This window comes from Carettochelys insculpta, chromosome 17 (genome assembly GCF_033958435.1).
Source record: "Carettochelys insculpta isolate YL-2023 chromosome 17, ASM3395843v1, whole genome shotgun sequence".
NCBI lineage: Eukaryota > Metazoa > Chordata > Testudines > Carettochelyidae > Carettochelys > Carettochelys insculpta.
In genome coordinates this window covers 17,711,741-17,734,681 of record NC_134153.1, presented here as the reverse complement: position 1 = coordinate 17,734,681, position 22,941 = coordinate 17,711,741, and the positions used below count along the sequence as shown (strand labels likewise).

Sequence of the window (22,941 nt, the reverse complement as noted above, 5' to 3'; positions counted from 1 at the left end):
AGATCGCTGTTGATGCGTTGGAGAGGCCTTAGGTAAGGGCTGTAGGTGATGGTCAGTGGTGTTCTCTTGTTTTCCTCCTTGCAGGGCCTGTCCTATAGCAGGTGGCTTCTGGGTACCCATCTGGCTCTGTCAATCTGTTTCCTCACATCCTTAGGTGGTTATTGTAGTTTGAGGAAAGCTTTGTAAAGGTCTTGTAAATGTTTGTCTTCGTCTGATGGATTAGAGCAAATACAGTTGGACCTTAGTGCCTGGCCATATACAATGTATCATGTAGTATGCCCTGGATGGAAGCTGGAGGTGTGTAAATAAGCATAGTGGTCCGTGGGTTTTCCGTATAGGGTGGTATTTATGTGACCATCGCTCATCTGCACAGTAGTGTCCAGGAAGTGAATCTCTTTTGTGGACTGGTCCAGGCTAAGGTTGATGGTGGGGTAGAAACTGTTGAAATCATGGTGGAACTCTTCAAGAGCCTCCTTCCATGGGTCCAGATGATGAAGATGTCATCAATGTAGTGCAGACAGAGAAGGGGCGCTAGGGGATGAGAACTGAGAAAGCGTTATTCCAGGTCAGCCATAAAAATGTTGGCATGCTGTGGGGCCATGCAGGTGCCCACAGCAGTGCCACTTATTTGAAGGTATAATTTGTCCTCAAATGTGAAATAGTTGTGGGTGAGGACAAAGTCACAAAGCTCTGACACTATTTGTGCTGTGCTCTCATCAGGGATAATGTTCCTAACAGCTTGGAGTCCATCTTCATGTGGGATATTGGTGTAAAGGGCCTCTACATCCATTGTGGCCAGGACTGTGTTTTCAGGAAGGTTACAGATTGATTGTAGTTTCCTGAGGAAGTCATGGCATCTTGAAGAAAGTTGGGGGTGCTGGAAGCATAGGGTCTAAGTAGAGTCCACATATCCGGACAATCCTGTGGTGAGGGTGCCAATGCCTGAGATGATGGGGCATCCGGGATTCCCAGGTTTATGGATCTTGGATAGCAGGTAGAATAAACCTGGTTTGGGTTCAAGGGGTGTGTCTGTGTAAATTTGTTCCTGTGTTTTTATAGGGAGGGTCTTCAGCAGATGCTGTAGTTTCTTTGTGTATGCCTCAGTGGGATCCTTGGACAGAGGCTTGTAGAATGTGGTATTGGAAAGCTGCCTGGTAGCCTCCTTTTGGTAGTCTGTCCCATTCATGATGACAACATCGCCTCCCTTGTTGGCCTCTTGGATGACAATATCAGAGTTGCTTCTGGGGCTGCTGCTGGAGTTGCATTCTGCACAGCTGAGGTTATGGGGTAAGCGATGCCGCTTGTCTACAATTTCTGCCTGTGCATGTCCGTGGAAGCATTCCTTGTATAGGTCCAGTTTGTCACTTCGACCATCAGGGGGAGTCCATGGGCAATTCTTTTTCATGTACCGCAGGTGGGAGGGTATCTGTGGGTCAGTGCACTGTTCCGTGTCATGTTGGAAGTATTCCTTGAGTCGAATTGCAGAGTCAGTACAGAGTCTGTGGAATGCACAAATTAGCAGAACTGCTATCTAAGATTCTGATCCCACAGTTAGAAGTAGGCAGCTTAGACCCTTATGCCTGCACAAAGCACTGGGGAAGTGAGAGAGGCTCCACACAAATAGCGTTTGCTTGGGACTGTCTACCAGAGGCCTAATTTCTGGTGACCAACTTTTTTGTTACTGATGATGTGGAAGAAAGATAACATCTTGACCTATAGATAATCAGGCTACATTTGCAATAATAGCAATACCCAAAAAAAAAACCCCATGGTCCACTGATTAAATTTTATACAGCAGTCATTGAGCGGCATACACAGAAACATTTTGAGGAGCGCCTTTCGAAGGACACTGCCTCTTCACCATTAGATTCTCTTGACTTTTTAAACATATCCACATTATTTCAGATGTATATATTGTTTTAAACTCTATTACATTGTAAATGGCTGTGCAGCAGGACCAAGTGCCTCAGAGAAGGAAGACACTTAATAAAGACCCCTCCCTATGTTTGACTTTGCATGATGGAAACCACAGTTCCTGTTTGCAGCCCCTCTGAAATCAATGCAGCCCTACACAGATGCAGAGGTTTGCCTACATAGTCAGACACAGGATAGAGGCCAAAATCATTTGTTCATCTATTCCCTCCAATCTCTCCCTGCTGACTGCAAGAAGTGAGCTAATTTTACATCAGTCATGGAACCATTAAGATGTATCTCAATACCATAACAGAATTATGTGACTTATTACTCCAATTCTTGTCCTTCCTCATCCCATTTCAAATTATTCTTTGGTTTTCCTCATTTGCTGCATCACATCTATTATGATTTATTTCTCACTGTACCGTACTGCCTAGGAGCCAGAGTCATGGAGCAAGATCCCTCTGTGCTAGGTGGTGTACAAATGCAGAGCAAAGAGGCAGCCTCTGCCCTAAAGAATAGGCCTCTACAGAGGCAGGGCCTTAGATTAGAAGGTGCACAGGGGAGAGATCAAGTCTGCGTAAGGTTTTTGATAAGCCTGACATATTTGGGCACTTTCCATAACAAGACAGCAAGCTACAGTTTTTAGGACCTCCACTCCCACCTCTCAGGAATCCACACAGAGGTACAGGCTGCAACACAATCAGCAGCATTTTGAGGTTACTCAGTACCATGTCTCTTTTTGACCTGATAGATTATAGATTACAGAGTGTGCTTATTGGGACATCATGCCTAAACTGGTGTTTTTATTTGGGTGAGGTATCTGTGTAACTCAGGCAAGATCACACTCAGCTGCCAAGAAAACTGAGAAAAATATGCCCATTGTTCAGCCAATAGAGATGCAGAATTCAGAAGTCACCCATGACCACACACAGAAGTCAATGTTGTGGCTGTGGCCAAGAATGTCTACTACCACCACCAATTTATTAACACACATCTGTTTCTCCTTTAGACAGGCTACAGCCAACCCTTATCTTTGCCACATCTCACTAATGGTACTGTAATGAGTTACTCTTTAATGTGGAGGCTGAAACTGAGATGGAATATGGCTGCAACCTTATCAGAAGGAAGATAAGAAACCTGGAGCTGCCCTCCACTGCACGTACTGGCTGGAAGGATTTCAGACAATTCTAGCTCCATGTATTAGTATGTAAAGTTATACATGTAGGCCTCTGAGTAAATGAAAAATCTCCTCACACCTTATATACCTTCACAAGGTGGAAAGGCCTAATGATCTGTTAGGATCATAGATTAATGGGAGACGGGACCACCAATTTATTTTATAGTAGCACCTAGAGGCTCTAATCAGAGATGTAGACATCATTATTCTAGGTACAGTATAGAACATATTTTTGCTGTGTTCTTCCATCTGTCTGTCTGGGCAAGGTTCTACCACATTCCCCCTGCCACACTGTGCCAGCTCCAGCCCTCCTCCAGCCAGCACGAGGCCCAGCCCAACCCTTCAAGGGATCCCCCCTCACTGAGCGAGCCCCACGCTGGCCAGCGAGGGTCCTGCCCAGCCCCCAATGGATCCCCACCCTGCACCATACCAGTCCCAGGCCGTCCCCTGGCCAAGCCCCCTGATGTAGCCCCCTGCACCATGCCAGCCCCTCCCGCACCCAGTGTGAGGCCTGAGCCAACCCCTCAAGAGAGCCAAGCCTCTTCCTCAGCCAGCTCAGAGCCCGCCTCAGCCCACACACACTGAGCAAGCCTAGCTTCCACCTGCAAGTGGAGCTGCAAAAGGGCCTCTAGCATGTATAGTGAATGCTGCAGCAATTCTCTTATAATCAAGGCAGCAATCAAAACCATATTACAAAGGAGTGGGGGGCGGGGGCTGTATATTATTATTTGCACTATAGTATTGCATAGAACGTTCAATCAGGCTCCCATTTTTTTTCCCTCTGCCCCCTAGCTCATTTGAAATGCACTGTTTTGTGCCAGAAGGATTGACCAAAGAGGGACTGATACAGGTTAGCTTATCTAGCTGCTTTATCTTTAGATTTACAGTAATTAGAGGGAGTGCAGTGAGGGTGGTAGGTCTCTCTGCTTTGCTTAGATACTTTGTTAATGGAAAGAATATACTGCTAAAATAACTGATTTACACCAAAGGCTCTTTGACAGAAGGCAAGACTGAAAATCTCTGTAAATAAGTCACTTCTCTGGAGTGTGACTGTCTTTAAAAGAGATAGTGAGTGCGCAGTCAGGACTTGTAATAATGAAAAGCAAAAGTTACGGAATCTCAAACCATGACAGTCAAGGCAGTGTCACAACTACAAGCTGTCAACAGTTCTTGCTAGCATAGGAAATACTGCCTCTGTGACTGTTAAGGAGTTAGAGCTCCCTAGCCAGTGACAGAGCTAGGGTTTAGGTTAGATCAAGGGAAATGCAGTTAGCCTCTGCTAACAAGGCACACTACAATAAAATGCACAAGAAGGACCAGTGGAGAAATCTAAGAAAGCAAATCAGCTAAGGAGCATTCAGAAATCCTCTAAGCCATGGTTTCCCAAACTGGGGGCGTGCCCCTCTGGGGGTGTGTGAAGAAACTCCGGGGGGTGGGGGGAGCATGAGGCAACCCAGCCACCCCGCCACCCCCAATCATTCCTGCTACCCAAAGCTGGCCCTTGCTTCTGGCTCTCAGCCCCCGCCATTTCACGTGAGAGTGACCTGGTGCAGCAGCTATAAAAAAGCAGGCAGCTGGCAAAGCCCCACGTGGAGCTAGCTGCCTCCTGCAAAGGTGAGTGAGTGTGGGTTGGGGGAGAAGAGGAGGAGGATGGGGTAAGATGGAGGGCTGGTGGTGCCTGGCTTTGGGGGGAGGGGCTCAGGCAGGCTGCTCACAGGGAGCTGGCCTGTGGTAAAAAAAAAAAAATGTGGTGGAGGGCATGAGGGCTTCTCAAAAATCAAAAGGGGGTGTGATGCCAAAAGGTTTGGGAACCACTGCCCTAAGCCCTTCACATATCTGATCACTTGTCTCATAACTGAACTTTAAGCAGTGACCAACCCAGGAAATGTGGTAACAGATTACTACCATGACAGCAGTATAGCACAAGTTCCACAGTCTAACCCCAGTATCCAGGCCAACTTCACATAATTAAACCAACATATTGTCAGGTATATGGCAGAAACCTTATCCATTAAGAGTAGGTTGTTCAATGACATTACAAGTAATTAAAAAGAATCCAAATCAATTACTAACCAAAAATGTAACAACGATAATACGTATTTATTTGCTCACCTTGATAATATTTTTCTGATTTGTCAACCCTGATTACTATTTTCGGTTCTCTGTACCTTAAATATTGAGTCTGTTCTGGTATGACTATGATCTGAAGAAGTGGGTCTGTCCCATGAAAGCTCATCACCTAGTAAATTATTTTCTTAGCCTTTAAAGTGCTACTGCACTGCTTTTTTGTTTTGATGTGTTTTTCCTTATTTATTCCAACCTAATAATTATTTCTTTTGAGATTTTGGTTGATTTGCTTTAACTGCACAGCATGTTTTGGTTTTTTTTTTTTAAAAGATAAATTGTGATCCAATAACAAATTAATCGTCACTATAAAACATTACTTTCCAGTCAGCAAGTTTAGATTCCTAAGCTACAAACAGATTTTATATTGGTATTACTACGTCAACTGAAGCTGTGATTCTGTTTCAAACACTGAAATATTTACACCAATATAACCCCTAATGAAGGCACTGTTACAGCTTCTCCTCTTACCTGCATGGGAATAGCTATGCTAGTACAAACCACCTTCATATATCCATAAAAGCATTAAATCATAAGAGGCTGTACAGCTTTAGCTATAACAGTATAGTTAAAGTGGTAAAATGTGTGTATAGACACAAGCTTTTCCTACAAAGGGATTATAAATCTATTTCTGTCCCTGAAAACAAGTGTGTTACCAATAATGAAACCACACTCAAATGAAGCAACAATCTGTATTCTGCCAACACTGAGCCATGCAACACAATGATCTGATCAAATGTTAAATGATCAATACATTAAAGGAAAACGTTGTATTCCAATAGCTCACAACACACACACACACACACACCCACACCCACACCCACACCCACCCCTTACAAGCCTTTGGACCAACCTCTCCATATCCATCCCAATTACGGTGTTTGGCAGCCACTGACCCAGCTGGGCTGATTTTCATAGGGGCTGAGCTCCCAATGGGGAAGTCAGTGCGCCTTTAAAGTTGGCTATTGCCAGTTGTTCCTGATCCCTAACAGGCTGGCAGCTGGCAGGTTATTTCTTTGTTTCCATTTGCTTAAGAAAGAAAGAGAGGGGGCGGGGGGACGACTGGGTGTGTTGCTCTCTGGACAACAGCAGCAATCAATGGAGTGCCGAGTGACTTCATCCGAGGCTCATTCCTCTGGCATGTCAGTATCCGAGCCTCCACGAGGTCTCCACGGTTTCCTATGCCCCAGTGGGAGAGGCCCGGGCAGAGGGGCCGGGGGCGGCCGCCGGTGCCAGGCGGCAGGGGAGGCGATTTCGGAGGCAGGCTAGCGCCGCGGCCGGATCCTGCTGCGCTGGGCTGGGTGTGCCGCCGACAATGGCGTCAGGAACAACCTGTCAGCTCCTGCCGGAGCGGGACCTCGTCCAGCCCGGCCGCGCCCCCAGGAACGACCCCGTCCCCCGGCAGGGCCGCTCCGAGCCCAGCCACCGCCCCGCCGAAGGGCGCTTTTGCCAGCCCCGCCCCCCGGTCCCAAAGGAGAGGGGCCCCCGGCGGCCAGAGCCCCGGGCCCGCTGGGTCCCTTCCCGGCGGCGGGGCCCTGCAACAAAGGCGCCCCGGGCCCCCTGCGCCCCGGCCAGCCACATGGCGAGGGAGCCGGGTCCCCAGGGCGCCCCAGCCTTGCTCCCTCCCTCCTTCCCCCGAGAGGAGCCGGGGCCAGGGCGGGGCCGGCTGGCCGCCGGCCGGGCTCAAGGGAGGCGCAGCCCCAGCGGCGCGGGGCACCCCGCCAGCCGGGCCCCGGGCAGGGCCAAGCCAGGGCTGCGCAGGGGGAAGGGGGGACCCGCTGCAGCTCCCGCGCTCACCCGCCGCGGCGCTTGCTGTCCATCCGCTTCTTCTGCCTGACCGGCTGCAGGGGGATGTTATCGGTCATGGCCGCGGCGGCTGGGCGCAGCCGGGGAGGAGCGGAGCCGAGCTTGAGCCGGAGCCGGAGCGGCTTCCCAGCAGCGCCGCGGCCCGGCCTCTGCGCGGTCTGCCAGCGCCGGCCGGGGCGGGGGCCTGGGCCGGGCTTCCAGCACGCAGGTAGCGCGCCCGCTCGCCGCCTGCCACTCACACCCGCGGGGCGCCTCTTCCTCCGCTCAGCTGCAGCCCCAGCCGCTGCACCCCCACTGCGCAGCCCCTGAACGCTGCACCCCGCACTCCCTCTCCTGGCGCTGTGTCCCGAAGCCCCAGCCACTGGCTGCTGCACCCTCACCCATCAGCTGACACTACACCCTGAAGACCCAGCTGCTGCATCCCCGCAGCCCGTCTGCACCCCTAAACCCCATAACTGCACCCCAGCCACTGACTGCTGCAGCCCTACAGCCCAGCCACCGGACACTGCACCCCCTGCCCATCAACTGACACTGCACCCCTAAACCCCAGCCACTGGACACTCCACCCTCACATCCCATCACTGGATGCTACACCCTTAAACCTTACTCCCCAACTCTGCACCTCTCACTCCATCTACTGCCGCTGCACCCCTAAACACTCAGGACTGCAGCTCCACACTCCAACTGACCACCACACGCCCATGCCCTGCCCCTTTGACACTACACCCCCACACCCTGTCAGTTGGCCACATCATCCCTAAATCTCACCCATTCAACACTGCACCCCCAGCCACCATCCTCAGCCCCTGGACAATACACCCCCATACCCATCTACTAATCATTGAACTCCTAAATGACATCCACCGGACACTGCACTCCACGTGCTCAACCTGCCCACAACCCTCCTGGGGGAACTGCACTTCCACACCCCAAGCACTGAATATGGAACCCCTTTCACTGCATCCCTCTTGCCCCACCCATCCCATCTTTGTCACTGCTATCTCCCCTTGATTACCCAACACCCCACCCCTGGCAATGGTCCCCTTTACCTTACTGACTCCCTTCACTCCAGACCCTGACACTGTCCTTATAGCCTTGTCCCGCCCCAGTTTAGATCAGTAAATATCCCACCCACTGCTACTCAGACCAGCTGAACCAAATAGTGTTCTGTTTACATTCCTATGCTCTGTCTCTATCACCTCCAGACACCTGCCTCCTCCTATTCCAACTAGCACAGGTCAGCCCCACCATTCTCCTACTACACCCCAGCTCCCTTTTCTGTCCCTACAACTCTACGGTCCGTGCGTTAAAAACACAGGCAGATATGTCCTCCTGCAGCCTTCTCATCACCCATGAGCTTCGGCATAGTTCTCCCTCATCCCCCTGTCACTTTCCACCTCTCCTGGCAACACCCCAAGCACTATATCCTCACTGGGGAGACTGGTGGGGGGAACAGGTCTAGAGTTTGGCATTGGGACTTATGGAGAAGCAGACACATTGTTTGGGGTAAAGGAGGCTGACAGGAATCAAGGGATTTAGGTGGACATGAAAATGCAGATCAGGGTGCAGTGCCTGGCTAGCTGGGGCAACGTGGGGAGGCAGGGACAAGCCACGCCAGAGTGCCAGGCTGCCACACACTCTTCCACTTTCTGTGTCTGTTAGCAGTATCCCCTTTCCTCAGAAGATGCAGGGTTAGCAGTTGGGTGGGTGTTCCCTTGTCACTAAAAGTGGCAGCCGAGCCAGATAACCAGCAACCAAGATGCATCTGCCTGGATGGACCAAGCTCATATTTTCAAATTCTCCTTTGGAACTGCAAAGACTAGAAACTCCGTACAAGTCAAAGAGGGCAAGGTGTCTTATTGGACCAACCTTTGTTGGTGAGAGTGAAGTTTTCAAGATTGCTTCTTCAGGTCTGGGGAAGAGCTCTGCGTAATCTCTAGAAGCTTGACTTTTTCAGCAAGACAGATTGTTCCACTCAAACATGTTACCTCACAAGCCTTGTCTTTCTAATATACCAGGATCAATGCAGCCACAGCACTGCATTAGAAAGAAGAAAGCTCAGAGAAGCTGAGGCCCTATGCCTTAATGTGGGCTTCCTTCTCCACCTGAAAAACATCCTGTTGTGGAGTAGCAGGACTGGACCTGGACTCAATGTCTTTCACCTCCCAGGTGATGTTCTAACCACTCTATTACTCCTGTCTGGCCTGGTGACTCCTCCATGGTGAATAAATGCTAAAATAGTCATTGGCTAGAGAAAATAGGAGTGACTCTGTAATCCAGTGATTGGGGCACCCAACTGGGCAACTGGACCAGAGGCTCCAACTTTGATTTCCCCAAAGGTTCTTGACCCCAGGCTTGGCCAAAGAGTTTGTGGAGCCAAGGGAGTATGCTGAAAGCAGGGCCTGAGTGCAGGGCCCTGGAGGTGCAGGGCTCAAGGCAACCACCTTGCCCTAAGGCCAGATCTGCTTGACCCCCCTTCTTTTCACCAGACCCTGTCACCAGGCTCTTCCTTCCCAAAGCACCCCCCCTTTCTACCCACCCTTGCACCATCCCTTCCCCCAAGCACACCCTGCCCTTGCTGTGCCTGTTTCCAACCTGGCTCCTCCCCATGCCCTGGTGCCTTCTCAGTGCCACCGTGTAGAGGTCTCTGCAGAGGTAGGAGGCACAGGCAGGAGAGGAGGAGCTGATTGGTGGGGCCCACCAGTGGATATCAAACACCCACTAATTTTTTTCTGTGGGTGCCCTAGGGCTGGCATATCAGTGTCTACAGGTGGGAGCAGTCACCCTTTCCATCTGTTCTTTCATGAGATATCCCCAGTGGAAGAGCTTCATCAGGAAAGAATGGGAGATAATCTGATGTCGTAATCAATTAATCAATGATGAGAATGTACACCTAAGAAATGGGATATCCCTGTTCAAGTTCTTTTTCCTCTTTGTGCAGGAAGGTGGAATTGAACCTGAGTGTCCCATGTCTGGTGTTGCCTGCAAGCTGGGTGCTTGGGTGGACACCCATGAGAGATTCAAATGCCACCCAGCTAATTACCAGAGTGCATACAGCTGCCAGCATGTGTTTCTACTGATAATACACATTGCACATGCCTTGGTGCACATAACAAAATTTGTTCTGCACATAGATGAAATAATTAAAGGGAACTCTGTCCATGTCCCAGTTGAGTAATCTAACCAGTTTCCCCCCCTCCACGTTGGATTTTCAGTGTGACTCAACCTGGAAAGAGCACTGAAGAGACCACATGCTGGCTTGGACCCTAGCCATGGCTTTGGCAAATGTGGAGATTAACATCAGCAAAACTTTAGCTAAGAAAACTAATCCTAGCAGGAAGTTGTTTTAGGAAAGAAGCACCATGCATATGAGCACACAGGGTCTTCTTGATTAACATATAGGCTACGTCTACACTTGAAGCCTACATCGAAGTAGCTTATTTCGATGTAGCAACATTGAAATAGGCTATTTCGATGAATAACGTCTACACGTCCTCCAGGGCTGGCAACGTCGACGTTCAACATCGACGTTGGGCAGCACCACATCGAAATAGGCGCTGCGAGGGAACGTCTACACGCCAAAGTAGCACACATCAAAATAAGGGTGCCAGGCACAGCTGCAGACAGGGTTACAGGGCGGACTCAACAGCAAGCCGCTCCCTTAAAGGGCCCCTCCCAGACACAGTTGCACTAAACAACGCAAGATCCACAGAGCCGACAACTGGTTGCAGACCCTGTGCATGCAGCATGGATCCCCAGCTGCAGCAGCAGCAGCCAGAAGCCCTGGGCTAAGGGCTGCTGCACACGGTGACCACAGAGCCCCGCAGGGGCTGGAGAGAGAGCGTCTCTCAACCCCTCAGCTGATGGCCGCCATGGCGGACCCCACTATTTCGATGTTGTGGGACGCGGATCGGCTACACGTGCCCTACTTTGATGTTCAACTTCGAAGTAGGGCGCTATTCCCATCCCCTCATGGGGTTAGCGGCTTCGACGTCTCGCCGCCTAACGTCGATGTTAACATCGAAATAGCGCCCAACACGTGTAGCCGTGACGGGCGCTATTTCGAAGTTAGTGCCGCTACTTCGAAGTAGCGTGCATGTGTAGACACGGCTATATTTTATTAAGTCGCCAAAAGAACTTTACTTCACTATATGGGTATTTATATGATCCATTTTTACATAAATATAAATTTGAAATCATTGTTCTGTTGACATACTGAAAAGCAGCAAGTTTTCAATTTTAGCTGTAAGTTAGTTAAAACATTCTCCTCGTCAGTCTTCCATTCATCCTAAGAACTGCCCAGGTTGGTACAAGGAAAGTGCATGATAAAAAGTTATTAATTTTATTTTATTTATTATTTGTTAACCAACGATGCAAGTGTGTGTCCTCATTAGGATTTAAAGTACCACATTTCAGCTCATATGTTTTAAAAGCTTAATGGCAGCAGAGTAAGTGTATGCTGTGCTGTACAGGGTATACAGTTCCTGTCCTGGAGAATTCACAGCCTCAAGCTCTGATCCAGCATATGTTTAACTTTACACACCCTGGCTGTGTCTATACTACAAAGTAACTTCAAAGTTGCTTACTTCGAAGATGAGCATCTACACACACCCTACTTCGAAGTTAAACTTCAAAGTAGGGCACTACTCCATTCCCAGGAATGGAGTAAGGACTTTGAAGTTGGGCTCCCTTACTTTGAAGTTAACTTTGAAGTAAGGAAAAACATTTAGATGCTCTGCAGGCTACCTCAAAGTAGTGCCTCGCTTCAAAGTTAACTTCAAAGTTAGTTCCTAGTGTAGACACACCCCCTAAGTATGCCACTGATTTTAAAGTTAAGCACATGAGAAAAATCTTTGCATGTTAGAGGAAGCTAATGAGATGGATCATCTGATGAACTCAGACTGTTTTGTTGAAATTACTTTGGCAAAAGTAACCTGCTACCTATTTCCGAATACAGGGTTCCACAAAGTGTTGTTGATAGTCTTCTTGTTGAAGAGATATGATTGCTTTGTGATTATGTAAGAAGTGGAGAAACTCAAGTACTTTAGTATCAATGTTTATAGGTACTGTTTGTAGATTAGCTATGTAAATTACTCTGAGCATGATAGTAAAAGCACAGTAGTACTAAAAATGCTAACTATGAGATCCTAATAGAAAACATATCTTATAAAGCATTGGCTCTTAACCTGGAGGGCATGCACCTGCTGGGAGTGTATGATGCCCTTTCTGATGGTGCAAGACATGCCAGATTTTTTTAGACGGTAAAACATCAAAAGCACAAATTAAGCACAGGCATGTCAGTACAGCCACTTTGTTTCATCAAACCTATGTATTTATTAACATTATACATTTAACAATTACTGTAATATACAAACACCATTTGTTTTCAAGTTTTAAGCTAATTGTAGTGAAATTATCTGACTACAAAATACAGTGTGCTGCCACATTGTGGAGTATTTCTTGACGCACGTGCAGATGATGATATGGCAGCACAGCGGCTTTGTTTGAATTCAGTTAGCTGCTAACTGTTAGCACGTTGGTTCCAGTTTACTTCCACAGCAAAACTCCGCAGCATCTGTGGGTAGTACTTGCATATTTTTATATGCCTACTGTACTATTATTTGTGGTGGGTAATAACATAAAACTTTTACATATATTTAGTATGCATTTAAAAGTGTATAGGCCCCCCCAGCTCCATTTTTGACAAGGGGTACAAGAACATATTTCGAGAACCAAAGGGGTGCAGGCTGCAGTAAAGGTTAAGAACCACTGTTGTCGAGTGATAGACTCAAGGAGCTCAGCCTGCTTAGCTTAATAAAGATAAGGTGAAAAGGTGACTTGATCACAGTCTGTAAGTACCTCCATGGGAAGAAGTAGGCTCTTCAGTCTGGCAGAGAAAAGTATAACATGAAGCAATGGTTAAGATGTGAAGCTAGTGCAATCTACAGTGGAAATAGTGCCCATTTTTACCAGGGAGCATGATTAATCACTGAAAAACAATTTACCAAGAGTTGTGATAGATTCTCTGTCACAGGCACATTTAAAATCAGGAGTGGATGTTTCTCTAAAGGGTTTGTTTACAAATTATTTGAGGGAAGTTCTACAGCCTGTGTCTTATGGGAGGTCAGGCTAGGGGATTACAGGGGCCCATTCTGGCCTCAAAATCTATGAATCTAAATTTCTCATTAAAAATGCCTTAAATGTTTTTATTTGATTTTTATTCTCAAATTATAGTTTCTCTCCTTTCTCTGGTGTAGATTGCAAATCCCACTTAAATAAAGTCTCAGGGGTATCTGTTTGGTGCCATAACTGGCTCACTTCATTGATATTAGTGTTTTTCAGCATAAAACAAGCTTGAGATCTTCCAGTAAGCCCAAATTAATTTAAATCACATTCAGTATCTCTCCAGTGGAAAACAAGGAACACCTAAGCTGATATGCTAGCATCTCTCAGTTGGCCCTTCTGAAAAGTCAAACACCAAGTGTATAAATCCTCACCAACAAAGTTCATTAAAGCATTGAGAAAATTACTAAAACCTTGGCTGATCAGCAGTGAGAGGGGGAGGGACAAAATAGGGCATATAAGAAGGTGAAAAAGAGGGAAAAGAAAATAGGGACAGGAAAAGAGGATGAAGGGAAGCTTTTGGATTCTCTTTTCTTCCCATTCTTCCCTGTGCTTTTCCTTTTCTTTGGGCTTGTTGTGAAGTTTTTGTACAATTTTAGTTATATTGGTTTGTAACGGGTATAGTTTTAAGTAGTGCAAAATTGCCTGTGGGAATAAGCAATACCAGAATGCAACATCTTGAAACTAGTCCTCACCCATATTCAGGGCCATCCTTACCCATATGCAGAATACGCACCTACATAGGATACCCAAAAATGTGGGGCACCTCTGGGTCTTAATGTCCACCCATACACCTCTCGCTATTCCTGTTCTGGGGCTCTACGTCCTCTGGAAAGGATCTAGTTAATTTAAAAGGGAAAATATCTGCCAGAGCTATTAGCAGAACACTGAACCTGTGAAAGTATGGTTCAAGTGGTAATGAAGCCATTTACGAGGCATGTGCCAACCCCAGGTATCTACTGTCTTTTTCTGACTTTACTGTATTTACTGTACTGTGTCAGTCTGTATCTGCAAAAACAACGAAAAGTTGAAAGGTCCTTTGTTTCAAATTTGCTTAAAAAGAATTCATTAGTGTATTGCTGAAGATTATAAAAATGGCATCTCTGAAAAATTGTTACCTTCCCCATGCCGGGCTGCCATCTGGCATAAGGGCACCAGTTTAATAGGAGTGTGTAGGGCCCAATAAATCTTACAGACAGCACTGACTAGTCTGTGTCCACACTACAGGATTGCATAAATTTATCTATTTTGGTTATAAAATGCCTCCAAAAGCACACTGCTAACAGACATAATTACATCAGTACAAAGACTACCTTTATAGGTTTATTTCCCACTCTCTCTTCTCTACCTCAGGGGTGCCGGAACAATTTTTAGAGTGAAACCATTATTTGGTGTTTGTTGCTACTTCAGACAGCAGTGGGGGGGAGCAGCACCACTCATTCCAATATGACTGCTTAATGTAATTGGTTATGGTCACACTCATAAAGGCAGTTGTAGTAAGTAGTATTCCCCTTAACCAATCATCTCATAAAATGTCACATATGGTTATGCAGGAAATATCTTTTTATTACATATTTCCTCAGTATTAAAATGACATCTCCTCTGTCTGCAGGAATAAATTGAGTATGATGTTTTACTGTGAGACCGAACAGGATGGTAACATTCCCTCAAAGTGATAATTTAATAGATGTAGCAATTAAGGCACCTAAACAGGCTATTATATTATAGCCAATAATGTAATTTGTAGTAGCCACAAAACCACTCCGAACGCTTTAGGTGGCTTAAACTGTAGTCGTGGACTGAAAAGTCTGTTTGTAACAGATATAAAGGCCCAACTCCAACAAAAAAACCAAACAACCTTAAGTGCTATTGGCTTTGACTCTGATTGGCACAAACAAGAGCTTTCAAAGAACAAAGATTAGGTTAACATCAACAAAGGGTCCTGTGGCACCTTATAGACTAACAGAAAAGTTTTAAGCATGAGCTTTCGTGAGCACAGACTCACTTCATCAGATGCACAGATTAGGTTGTGCATCATTGCAGTTTGGCCCAGTTCTCCATGCTTTGGGATGGAAGTATGTTACACTTGTCCTCTTGGTAGTGCAAGTTCTCTTTTGTGCTCATTCCTTGCACATGCCTAACTCTTCTCTTTCTACATGTAAGAGATAGAAATGACCCAGCCCCATCCTGGGACTCACAGTGCTGTTACTATTATTCTACAGTACACTCCGATCACTGACAGAGCATCTTGAGGGACAAAGAAGCAATATTTGGGAGTCGAACTCATGTGGACTTCCATTTTGCTCCTCATTGTGTGTTCTGTTTTTCATTTTGTGAGAATCACAGTAAAGGACAGTAGCCTTCAGAAGTGATCTAAACTGGACAGTAACCAAGCGGGCCACACTTTCATGCCTTGTTAAAGACACTGTATACCCTCTCTTGGGAACAGCAGCCACAGAGTCCCTAGGTTCACAAACTAGTAATGTAGATGGGAGCTAAAAACAAAACAAACCAACCACTCAACAAACAAACAAAAACCAGAAGCATTTTTCAGCTGTATTGTTTGGATGAGTATGAGACAATGTCCATAAGACCAGCAGCTGAGGAGTTAGATTGGGTAAGTTAAGTGCAATAAAATCTATTTTAGTTTCTCTGGTGCCACTCCCTTGTCTCTCTGGCATTTAGTTTTTGCATGCACACAGCTTGAGGCAAACAAGTAAGCATGGGGAAACACCTGTGTGCCACCCAATTCCTAACTCACAATTGCTAATTAGAATGGGGCTAATTATTTTCACAGCTTTTGTTCATTACCTTAGTTTCCCCTCTCAGTCCTAACCTCTGCCTCCCAGGTTGCTTTAAATGTGGATTAATTTGATGCAACAGTAGCCCATTAATCTTAAAAGAGAGGCAGATCTTTTCTTAGTTCTTTTTGCTGAGTGATTTAGGATAGCATCACTTCTGAGCCAATATGCCACCAACTATTGTAGCTATATTGTAGGAAAAATTTATTTATTGAGCACCAGTTTGCTTACCATTGTTAAAGTGAAGAAGAATTTGGTGAAGAACAGAATTTTTAAAGTTCAAAAGTTCAAAAGGAGGGCCCATATATGTATCCAATCAGCTGTACAAAGCCATAAGTATGTTCACCCAGGAGATTTTTCGAAGACAGCAAAGAGAAATTTGCTTTGTTATATGCTAAAATCCTCATGAATCTTTTTAGTCACAATGCGAATACTCATAGGCAAGCACAGGTCTGATATTTTACTAATGGAGTTCCAGCAAATTAATTCACATCCTTTATCTGTTCTTCTATGATACTTAACTCCACCAGTGGTGCTGTCTAGGTTTCTCAGGTTATGAACGGTATCTGTACAGGCATAGAGAATCAAGGGGACTTTAAAGTGACCCATTACTGCTGTGTGTGCACCTTTTCTTGCCTGCATCACTGGTCTCATTTCTTCCTCATTCTTTCCACTCAACAGCTCGTTTTGTTTCCTTCTCCCACTTTTCTATCTTTTTTTCCCCATGTTGTGCTCCTAACATCTGGAGCTCCCCAACATCCCTATTCCATTAGCCAGCTACTCTTCCTCCATTCAAATCTTTCATTCACTTGCTCGTGCTCATTACAGTTGATGTGACTGAAATGACCAACGGCATATCACTCTTACACAACATTTGGAAGCAAATGAGAAATATCACATTTTTACTGCATCCTTTCAATGGTACCTCTCGTGTTTCATCAAACATGGGGTGACACCTGCAAATTTCCATCTGATGAAGTGGGTCTTTGCCCTTGAAAGCTTGTGCTTCAATAAATCTGTTCGTCTGTAAGGTACCACAGGGCTTCTTGTTGTTTTTGTGGATACAGTCTAAAATGGCTAACCCTCTGATACCTACAAATTTAGAGCCATTCCTGACCAACCCTTACTAATATAGGAGGTCTTTCTCTATGAAGAATTTCCCTAGTAATCGAAAGCCCTGCTCATAACAAAGCTTAGTGGTAAAGAGAGAGATGAGTGAGTAACGTAATATCTTCTGTTAGACTAACTTCTATTGGTGGAAGAGACACGTTTTGAAGCTTCACATTAACCTTCTGCAGGTCTGGAAAAGGTAAGCGGGTAAAGATATTACCTCACTCAACTTGTCTATCTCCTATTCTGGAACCAACAGAGGTACATCAACACTGCAAACAACACTGGTAAAAACAGCTTGCAGTCCTGTTTGTGATGTTGCATCTAGCACTAATAGCTTAATTGGTGCTGCCCTCCTGCAGAAATGCACCCAAGTGGTCTAACTTTAAGATGATGCATGTGAATAGATGTTGCAGAATTGGGTTTCTTCAGCTGACTCAAAGTCTACTGAAGCACAGTAAAGACTTCTATTTGCCTTTGGATCATTTCCTGTGATGGTAATGGATGTATTTTAAAAAAGTTATTGAGAGCATTAAGATGCAAATGGGTGCCTAGAAGGACATCAGAAGTGCTCAGGACCATGATCCTCAAAAGGTATCTAAATACTTAACTCCCACTGAAATGAAATTGAATTAGATGCTGAGCTGGTTTTGAAAATCCCCCAGTCGTCCATCTGCATCTTTAGGTGGCTTTTAAAATGTGCCCCAAAAGTTATTTGGAGCAGAGACCTTATATGTAGAGCTGGTCAACATCATTGCAAAAGTATTTATGTTATTTTAAAAACTACCTTATAGAACTCATTACTTTTTTTCATTAAAATGTATTCAAATTGTCATTTTTTACCAGCTCGTCTTATGTTTAAAGTGCCCTGCACATCCCTGCATAGTCTCATCCGCCCTAAACACTCAAACATTATGAGCCACAGCCTGCCAAAAATGACACTAGTTTAAAAAAAAAAAATTTCTTTGTCGTTAAGTTTTTAATCCTTTAAGTTACATAGGAGTCCCATTTTCAAGCTTTTCTCCACCATCACCAGAGCTAGGAGCTTCCTTTAAAAATAAAAGTGAAATCACAACAATATCTTGACCACAGGAGTTGGAATGTTAATAAAAAACTGCAAATATTGTGATTAAACTGCTAGAATTGGCAACATGGAAATGCAGTCCTGCATCTTCACTGTTTGTGGTACTTTAGCTTCCACTATAATAGTATGTGGTTAACTTGGGCATATTAAGTGTTCTTTAGGGTTTCCATTTAATTCTACACAACTCTTGTTTAGTTGTAAATAATGCAAAACATATAAAAAAAAGCATCTGTGCTCTGGTCTCCCCACTGCTGTTGAAAACGAACGGCTATTTTTCTGAAGACTGTCCCTGATGCAGGATACTTCCTTGAGGCCAGCTCTGTGATGATGGATGCTGTCAGAGCTGACTATTTATGGACCAATCTGCCTTCAGCACTGCAGACTGGCAAAGTTGAGGAAAGTGAAAACCTTTACAATGTCGTTCCCTTTTACTTGTGAGGCATAAGTGAAAACCTTTACAAGTTTGCCTTCCTGCTTGATTACATAGACATGGGGTGTGGAGCCTATCAGAAGCTACTTGGGAGATCATGGTACATTCCGGTCATTTGGTACCTCTTTGCCTCACTCAGGAATTATTTTGCCTGAGAATAGCAGGGATTCCCTTGCCTCTTCTGGTAAAGATGCACTTGCTCAACTGCCTGTGTGCGAGAGGGCACAAAGAGGGAGGCCCACAAGCTCCGTTACTTCATAGGAAATTGTCCCCTGAGCCACACGCTTTGGGAAGCATAGCCCTGCAGAGAGCACACAGGAAACTTTCTTTAACCAAAGGGGACAGAAGACAACTCTCTTTAGAAAATATTGAATGCAGATGTCGTGGACAGTGTTTATGAACAGCGGGCCACAAGGACGATCAGCAAAGCACAGACATGCAATGCAAATCAGGGATCCTTGAAAAATAGCTTTATGAAGGAGCAGACAGTGGCATAAATTTGCTGCATTTAACTATTGTGACACGCCCTATGCCCTACTGATATGTGCCTGACCTTTATGAAAGCACCTCCAACTGAATCCTCCAACTGCATCCAATAAACAGAGTGTTTTCACAATGGCACTTTTTTAATATAGAGATGGGGCTATCCTTGCCCCACCCCTGCCTTCTGGGCCCCCCCAATGAGGGGAGACCAGGATACATGGCGAGGAGGGCATATGATTGTGCATTCTGTGGAGGGCCACTGACAGGTCCAGTACAGACCACTTTAAAATGTAAAAGCCAACTGGTGGAGGTGGGGAGCAAGCCCGCCAGCCACATGGAGGGCTGGGGATAGGAGCAGCCCTGTAAAATGTAAAGCTCAGAAAACAACTTTCTCAGCCTCTCCTGCTAAATCCTGCACAGGGAAAAAGCTTTCCAAAGCACTGAAAGCCCAGGCTGGCCAGGACATGCCGGCGTTGGGAAGTAGGTTCCATACAGCCCAGCAGAGACATGGTGGGATAGGGGGGTTAGCCTATAAAATGTAAAGTGCAGAAAACAACTTCCTTGGCCTCACCTGCTAAATCCTGATGAGGTAAATGCATGAGCTCTGCGTGCTACACTGGCCAGAAAGGAAAGCAAATTAATTCAAAAATTCATGGGCTGATACCTGCTTCCTGCTCACCTCAGGAGCAGCGGAGGCGAAGTGATGACCACAAAGGAAGTGGGAAGAACTGACTCATGTATGTGCTAGTTCAACTTGTTCTGACAAAACAAAGGAGCAGAAATGTAGCACTTTAACAAAATGCTTTATTCGGTGATGGGCTTTCGTGGGACAGACTCACTTCTTCATTTTGTTAGTCTTTAAAGTGCTACATTTCTGCTCCTTTGTTTTGTTGGAGTACAGGCTAAGGAGGCTGCCTCTGTTACTATACTTGTTCTGAGTTCACTGAAATCAATGAGAGCCTTTTCCACCAACTTTTCTTTTTATAAGAACTGGAAGGGACCTTGAGAGGACATTGTGTCAGGTCCTGCTGTGAGTGCAGGGGACTGATCACCATCCCTCACAGGTTTTTCTTTTTTTTTTTCCCCCAATAAAGTCTAACCTGCCCCAGACCCTTGAAAGGCCCCCTCAAGGACTGAACTCACAGTCGTCAGCACCGCTAAGCCCCCCCACCCTCTGGTGGGTGCAGCAGTGGCACAATGCTGCCACAGCCATTCAAAGGGGCTCAAGGGGAAATTACCTGCGTGCACCCCAGGGTGGGCAGTAATGAGGGTTGGATGCCCCAGTCCTGCTCTTTCTATCCAATGCCCCAGGGGTGCAGAGCAGGCCCCTCTCCTCCATTCCCAGCTTTACCCAGGAGCCCGACAAGGCTGTCAGTCCTGCCGTTTGCTCGCAAGTCCATCATCTGCGTAGCAGAGATATTTGAAACTGCAAGAGTAGAGATTTGGTTGCTAATGGATAGAAGAGTTGCAGTCATGCAAAAATTCTGTTGCGGATGAGGGAAAAGGCAGACTTGAAAGCAGGTACTACTGAAACACACTTAGCCTAATAAAGTTACTCTTCTGAAAAAAGAAAAAGTACTGGAATGAACACATGCAAAAGCAGCAGGTTCTTGATGGCTTAATGTGCGCTTAATGTCTGAACTCGGACAAGGTTACAGCAATTAATTGGCAAGTTAATCACTACCAGACTATAATGCGATGTTAGCACCTGTATCTCTGATCTGCACGTATGGCTTTGATATTATTTTTTCTTTTGACAAGTGGGTGATAGCGGATATCCGTTAAGCCTATATGTAATGAAGCCCTTCATAAATCCATCAACACTTGCAAAGGGAAACTACAATAAAGCTCACACTGCCACAGGCTCTGATATTGAAAGACCATTTGGTATTCTTATAATGAAGTTTTAACATGCATGTGTTTTGGTCTGGGGAAATGTGGGACTTCTTGCAGGTTTCATTTTGTCCCTCATACTGAAACACAAGGGGAAAAAAATCCCTTGTATGCCTGATTTGCAGCACAGCAGCAGCAATATCCTCTCACTCATCCAGAATGAGTTCAACTTCAAAAATATGACCAATAAAATAAAGACCTCAGTAATTTTGGGAGGAAATGAGCCCAGTTTGTATTTTTATAAAAGTTATGAGGTTTTTAGCATGTGAGTTTTTTGGATATGGAAAAATCTAAGGGCACAAATAAGGATGCAGAAAGTGGAGCTTAAAATTAGAATAAATTAATATTTATTACAAGATTTGCAAATTTGCAAGGGTTACAATTTTTTTCTACATAAGATGGTGCAGTGTAAAGTAAAAAGAGGAGATAAGAAGAAGTGAAAACATTATCTGAAAATGTGAAAAGGGAAAAATAAGACTTCTATAGCTGGACATCAGCAAGGGAAGGATAGTCCGCTTATCCACATCCAATGCAGAGATTAAGCTGGTCCTGATTCAGCAAAGCATTTAAATGTGGTTAACTTTATAGCTGGAAGCAGTCACATTGGCCTCAGTGAACCTACTCGCATGTTTAAAGTTAAGTATGTTCATGTATGTTTTAGGATCTGTGAACTACAGACAATTTTTTGTGAATTTGCAATGCTTGAGGCTGCAGACCCAATTTAAGCTTGTAATGAATGTGACTGTTCAAGCAACACTGACTTTTGTGAATGCAAATGGATAGTTAAGTTATTATTTAGGTGGTTTAAGTATACAAGTGATCATGGTAAACATTCAGTCACGTTAATTACACATGAAAATTAGGTGCACAAGCTATAGTGGGGAAAGTGCTTCAAGAGACTTAAATTCTACTACCAAATATTAATAATCACCTCCTTCACCCTTAAATAATAATCTCCAAATGAATTACACCTCCATATTGGGTAAACTGAACAGAAGAGAATGGAAAACAGCAGGGTTTGTGGTACCCATGTGACCAATCAACTCGGTAGTACCACTCTGGGTATGAAAAGGCAGAAGGAAGCCATACAAAGCAAGTCTAGACAGCATAAAAGCTATTACAACATAGTTAGCAAACACAACTGTAAGGGTACTAAATTGTCTATACAGGTATTATTAGGAACTTATGCTAATTGAACTGAATTAGCCTGACTGAAAAATAATCTGTTTTCATCATATAGATAGGGTCACGTGCACTAAGGTGTGTGGAGACAAGGCACTAGAAGATGGCTATGTGACTGTTTCAATTTAACTGTAATAATGATTCGGTCTGTTTCTCCAGTTAGCCTTTCTGGGACCCTGCATGCCTTCCACAGTGACCTTCCATTCACAGTACTCCATATATGTTTTTAGGTATGTGACCTTCACTCTCTTAAGTTTTCAGAAATTAAATCTTTAAGGGGTTTTGTAGGTGCTGTATAACTTTTCAAAACCTTGACCATGCCGAACAAAGAAAGGTTGAATGGCTGAACCATTTCTCATTAGCTAGGATTTTTACTATGCTTCTGATACACCTGCCTGTAAACCCATGTGAGGAACCCATAGGAAAGTACTCCACAAGACAGCTCTCAACACAGTTTTAAAAATGGTTTTGCCAACTCTACAGTCACGACATATACTATTTAGCCAGTGCTAAAATGAGCATATTGGTCCATCTAGCCCAATGTCCCGTTTTCAACAAGGGCCAATAGATGCTTCAAGGGGATTGAACGGAATGGGGCAGAGTTGCTGCGTTTCTGCAAGTACTGTAGAAGTCATGCAAAAATGTGACATTCAGAACTTTAAACCCAAGTTGCTAAACCAATTTTGTTCCAACTTATCTCATTTCTTAGGCCACAATAAGATTCACAAAGCAAGGTGCATGCAGTTCTGATGTAGATATAGGTACATTTCTGATCAACTGATGCACATACAATTTCATTCGTCAAACTCCT

The 22,941-nt window shown here is 45.1% G+C and overlaps 1 protein-coding gene across 1 annotated transcript in view; it reads right to left on the bottom strand.

Moving 5' to 3' along the window:
• ATP9A (ATPase phospholipid transporting 9A (putative)) overlaps nt 1-7,689 on the bottom strand; it is a 116,630-nt gene extending 108,941 nt beyond the window's left edge. Inside the window, exon 1 of the mRNA XM_075011621.1 lies at nt 7,016-7,689. Coding sequence (XP_074867722.1) covers nt 7,016-7,083 — 68 coding nt within the window. The 5' untranslated portion in view covers nt 7,084-7,689. The remainder of the gene's footprint in view (nt 1-7,015) is intronic.
• Between the last annotated feature and the right edge of the window lie 15,252 nt (nt 7,690-22,941).